Here is a 5,760-nt window from a genome sequence, read left to right on the forward strand (position 1 = left end):
AGAGTGTTTCAAAGCTTCAAAGCGGAGAAGGACAGATATAAAGGCATAAGATTGGCTGTGGCAATTTTCCACCACCTGTGTCTCAGCTGAAACCAGAACTCTCTGTTTTTCTTTCAGTGCTATATTGCCTCACAGAGGGATACCCAAACTGTGGTCCTCATCCCAGAGAAGTCATGGCCGTACTGTTGCTGGCTTTGATTGTATCAGCATCTGGCCATGCAAACTTCTTTGGCCAGGTTTAAAGGCACATGCTATCTGCCTGAACACAGAAGCTTGACTTCATGCTTCTCTCAATTGTTACAGATCTGTGGATCTGTACAGAGTATGTGAAGCATACAAAGTGCTTTATTTCTCTCCCTAAGAGTCAGAATGTGGATTTAAACAACTTACTCTTTCCATCTGTCCATTTCTATCTTTGTGGATTTTTCTCCAGGACTGAAACCTTGGCTTCCAGGCACAGAGCTGCCAGCTCTGTCAGCAGTCACTTCTCCTCAGCAGTTTCTCCTGAGTGGAGCCTGCTCATTTGCAATGATTTAAATTCTACAGTGGGATTTTGATTTTTCTTACTGCCCCATTCAAACAAAAGGCTAAATCATCTTGACAGAAATCTGGAACTTTCTAGGCATCCATATGCATTGGAAATTCAAAATCCTGACATTAGAGAAAAATACCGCTGGGTTATTTCTTTTTAAGGAAAAAAAAATACTACCTATGTGATTTCCCTCAGAAAAATCTACTTTTATTCAAGACAATAGAAACATATTTGAAAGGTTATATTATGTATCTATACCATTTTCCTTAAATGACAATATCTGTACATCCAGTTTATACGCAAAACAGCAAATGAGGTCACCAGTTCAGTGGAGAAAGTCCCAACTATCTTAATAAAAATAACAGTAGTTTCAAACAATAGTAGTAGCCTTCTTCCTTCATTCCAATTTATAAACCAAAACAACCAAAACAGCCCTAGCTGTTTCCAAATGGCAAATGAAAAATATTTTCCCTCTCCCATTACTACCCTTGTGTATATACTTGTGTATAACATCTTCCAAATCATACAGTGTATAACTTATATCCAATATTTAAAAGATCACCAGAATAAAGCCTGCCCTTACCTGTTTTAATGTCCTCTCCATATCAATTCCTTGACCCCATGGGGCTGCAGGGTTAGCAAGACAATCACCAGCATTTCCTCTCCTTGAAATATCAATTTTCTGCCTTCTAAGATTACGGAAAGTTTCAGCCATCACAAGTACTCCATCGTATGTTAATGCAGATGTATACTAAATAGATGGACAAACACACCACTTCAGAATTGGCATGTCTACAAAAATGAGCTGTCTCAGATATTTATAGTTTGATTCATTATGCAGCAGTTTCTGCACCTTCATTTAGAAAAATATTCTCCTCAAAATCAAAAGTAATTTTGCCTAAGGGACAAATACAGGACTGAGAAGAGTACACTTCAGTAGCTCCAGCTTTAAAACTGTATTTCTTAAGGGCAGAGAAATCTGCCTCTGAAGAGTTATCAAAAGAACTGGAGATATGTAAGGGTTTTTTTTTTTCTTTCCTAGTTGTCTTATGTGTTGGGGAATAAACCCACCCACCCAACTTACTTAAAAGAAAAGGAAGGAACAGTAACTCACTGAGAAAATACAAATGCAAAAAATGCATGGCTAATGAGCAGACATCCAGGCTACTGGAATTGTTAAGAATGATTAAAAGTATGTGTTTCCTATCGGAAAAACCTATATTGGCTCTCTGAATGACATAGGGGACTGAATGGTCTATGTTTCTACAGTAACTATAATAACTGCTTTAGGTTGAGAACATGCCAAATGAAATGTGTACAGCCAGTCTTCAACAGATGTTAGCCTGGAGCCACATAAACAAAGGACCATTTCCTCAGTACGGTCCTCTGATGAACATACTGTACGAGGAGTTGTTCACATGCCCAGGGCTGGTATTGATATGCCCTGGAACTTCAAGATTTCATGTTCACTTAGAGAAGTTTACTGATTTTGTTTTGTATATTCTAACATCTCTGGGACACTGTTCCATTATAATCTCAAATTTTTGTTATCCATAGGTGTATTATGTGCGATTTAGATTAATCGCTGTATGACATGGTCTAGTGAGAGGTGTTCCCTGCCCACAGCAGGGGGGTTGGAACTAGATGATTTAAGGTCCTTTCCAACCCTAACCATTCTATGATTTTCAGAAGGAGGCAGCACAACCCTGTTCATGTGGCAAGGAGTCCTGTAGGATAAATTGTTCCTGTCACCAGTACTTGGGGATATCTGCACTCCATAGCCCACAACATCCTTGGTTTTGTTTGTTTGTTTGTTTTTTATCTCCAGACATAAATTCCTTGAATATTCACCGAATTATGTAGCTATGCTTTGCATCCATGTTGATACTTTCTCCGGATTTTGCTAATCCACCAATCTCCCAGCCAAGGGTGACTGCTTATCTTTGCACAGTGCCCAGCACAAAGGATCCCAGTTTTGACTAGGTTTGATATGCATTAGTACATATAATACAGAACTCTTCTGATGAAGTCATATTTACAGCTATGATGTGATGTGCCTGCCAAGAAAATTATAGATGAGAGATATTTTGTTATCCATCTGTGCGGGATTAAGAGAGAGAAACACTGGGATGTAATTTCCCTGTAAGATTGTGCCTGAAAGTGATTACTACACCAGGTTTTGAGATGGATAGGATTTCCAGAGGAAACTCCAAATGAAATTTCAGAGTAGTAAATTTACAATTACAGTTATATCTGATTTACAGAAGAGTTCAGCTGTCCGGAAAGCTCTGCACTCTAAGTGAGTCGAGATAATTAGACGAATTAATGTAAAACTGGTGGAAATTAAGTTGTCAGTTAAGATTTCGACCTTTAATTCCTGTCAGTAAAGGGGTGAAGTTGGAGAATATGTGACAAAGGACGTAAAAGTACATCAGTGAAAACTTTTGCAATTTGTGTTTCTATCATACAATCATAAAGACAGACATAATTATTTGCTAGTATTAGTAAGATCAACTGCCTTCTCTTCTACCCAAATATTAAGGTATTCATTCGTGTATTCAACAATGTTAATCAGCAATTAGAACATTTACGTGATAGAACATTTGGTAGTGCTTCAGATCAGCGAGTACCTTTGGTGGGGTCTCAGATCCTGGGTATTCTCTCTGGTCCAGCTTCTTCCAGCGCTGCATCAGCTTAGTTACCATTGGGGTACTGAAATCTACCAGTTGAAATCCAGTTACATTGGCTCCTCCATGCATAAACCTCTCCAGAGAAATATCTTTGAATCCCTAGAAAATCAATTTAAGATTTTGTTTGTCCTTGCACATCACTGTGGGTCCAATCTGCTCTAAGCCAGCAAGGCAGCGTAAGAGTGTATAGCAGCAGGTTTCCATTAGAAACTAATGTTGAACCTTTGTTGATGATTTCCATTGTGTAATAAAGAATGAAACAAAACCAAGAAATAAATTTCCAGCATTATTATTGCTAGCAATATCTTGACAACTAAGCAACACATTGCCAGGAATGGCAGACAGTTTTTGAAGAAATGCCTTCGCCAGATCAACTGAAAAATGCCTGCAGAATATTAAATCCTTAATCCAATTTCCATCAAAGCCAGCAGATTTGAATGAGCACTGCACTAGTGCTTTAACCAATATATGCCTGGTTTTTGCATGTTTACAAAATGAACAAATACATAAATAAGTAAGTTTATTCCAGGATTCATTGTTTAGGATGAAGGTGTCTGAGATAATGAGGTAATGTAACAGACTTTAGAAGGCAGAGACAGTGGATGAGGATCTCACCATTAGTGTAAGGAAAATGTAACATCAGAATCACACTTTTTGTGAAATTATATGGTGGTAGCTTTTGGATCTGCTATATATATTGAATGCCTAGAGTGACCCGCAACACTTAAAGAAATAATAAAGTACACATGCTTCCTGATTTACTAGTTTCTCAGGCTAATCTGTTCAGTATATAGAAAGACAAATCCTTTAGTAAAATTTGCCTTTAGAGATCAAACTGATCTTCAAGAAACTGCATAATGCAAACTGCTAAAGCAAGCTAAGAAGCAAGCATGAATCATTCTGCTACTTTATTAGCTGTTATGTCTAACTCTAACTGAAAGCTATCATCGTATTTTTATTTTAAATTTCTCTGATTGGCATTTATCAGAGCAATCAGAAATGTACTGTCACACTTAAAGAAAGATTTGGGGGGTTGGAAGGGAAAGTGGATTATTGACCCAATATCCCAGGGGGAAAAAAACCTGTTAAAAACAGAGATTTGATTCATGTCCTAAAGGATACTGCCAGTAAATATGAAAGGTGACACATGAGGAAGTTGTATTACCCACATTATTGAACAGCCAGCAGATATCAACATGTATCCCTGCTGGAGCAGATAAGTAGATATGCCTGTCTCCACTGTATATCTCACCAGCAGTTCAGGTATCTTGTATGGAGCAACAATTTTATATGGGAAAAGTTACTTGGGGAACTATAAATTTGTGAAAATCTAATTTGTAAGACCTAAGAGAATAGACATGTCTCATTTAAAATGCCTGAGGTCTTAAAAATAATCTGAAGTGATCTTAACTTAAGGTACAAGTACAGCAGAGCACAATAAATATTTCATGTCAACTAAAATTCCTTGAGGGAGAGTAAAAAGAAAACAATTTAAAGCATACATTAGACTCTGTCTTATACCCAGTGTGCTTTGCCAGGCAAGTATTTGGGCTTAAAGAACAGGTTATTTTGATAATACTGCATTTACTCTTTTTTTTTTCCCTCTCTTCTGAACATTATCTGTGTGAATATACAGTTTAGATTTAGAGTGAAAATACTGAACTAGTAATTTGAATGGAAATAGCTGATCTTACAGGAAAATGAATGTTCCTTGGAGAATGTAGAAAAGTTACTTTGAGAATTGTTATGTTAGTAATATTAAAAAGATGAGTCAAAAATCATAGTGTAGTTCTGTAAATTCTAATTCAGCCACAAGATACTCTTGGCAGTCCTTTATGCTACATTGATTTTAATAAAATTGGAGAGTAACATTGTGCCCTTCTTGTCTAGATGGCTGTAACAACAAAACCAAGTTCTTTCACGCACCATAAAGAATGTATTATGCGCAACCACATATTAATGACAAATGGCAAATGTTGTGTGAAGTGCTACAACTTCAATGCAAAGCTGTGTGTTTCACTTACAAAGGAAGGGTATAATTCTAGAAAAGCATCTTACCAGGTTGGCAACAATATAATGGTATCCTTTAACATGCTTTCCCACGCTCACAATCTGTGGGAGAGAAATGAGAAAGAAAAAAGAAAAAAACAATGTCATATTGTTTTCTCTAGAAATGTGTCTTCATAGCCAGATAGATAAAAATTCTGAAATATGTAACATGTAGTATGTTGAGAGTCTCTCTGTGATAAGATAGCTATAACTTTCCAGGTGCTTATTCATGGGAAAAAGACAGAATGAAAGTAAGTAATGAATTGGTAATGTGTCTTCTGTATGAGGTAGTAACAATAGTATAGTATTTTATCAAATAGAGCAATTAACTATGGGATACAAATTAAGAAGGAGGAGGTCACACATGGTCAAACATTATCTATAAAGCCTACCTGCTGATGTCCTTTATGCTTTAAATAAATAGGGAATTTCTGAATCAGACTGGGTTTTCAAGGGCTGTTTGCCCTTGAGGTGGTCAAGTACTCTGAG

General features: G+C 36.9%; 1 protein-coding gene across 1 annotated transcript in view; it reads right to left on the reverse strand.

Annotated features, from left to right (window-relative positions):
• GRIA4 (glutamate receptor, ionotropic, AMPA 4) overlaps nucleotides 1–5,379 on the reverse strand; it is a 77,335-nt gene extending 71,956 nt beyond the window's left edge. Inside the window, exons 1-3 of the mRNA XM_010012853.1 lie at nucleotides 5,281–5,379; nucleotides 3,163–3,321; nucleotides 1,116–1,283 (exon numbers count right to left, since the gene is read on the reverse strand). Coding sequence (XP_010011155.1) covers nucleotides 1,116–1,283; nucleotides 3,163–3,321; nucleotides 5,281–5,379 — 426 coding nt within the window. The remainder of the gene's footprint in view (nucleotides 1–1,115; nucleotides 1,284–3,162; nucleotides 3,322–5,280) is intronic.
• Nucleotides 5,380–5,760: the final 381 nt, after the last annotated feature.

The sequence above is a fragment of the Nestor notabilis genome, unplaced genomic scaffold (assembly GCF_000696875.1).
Source record: "Nestor notabilis isolate BGI_N333 unplaced genomic scaffold, ASM69687v1 scaffold2284, whole genome shotgun sequence".
Taxonomy (NCBI): Eukaryota; Metazoa; Chordata; class Aves; order Psittaciformes; family Psittacidae; genus Nestor; species Nestor notabilis.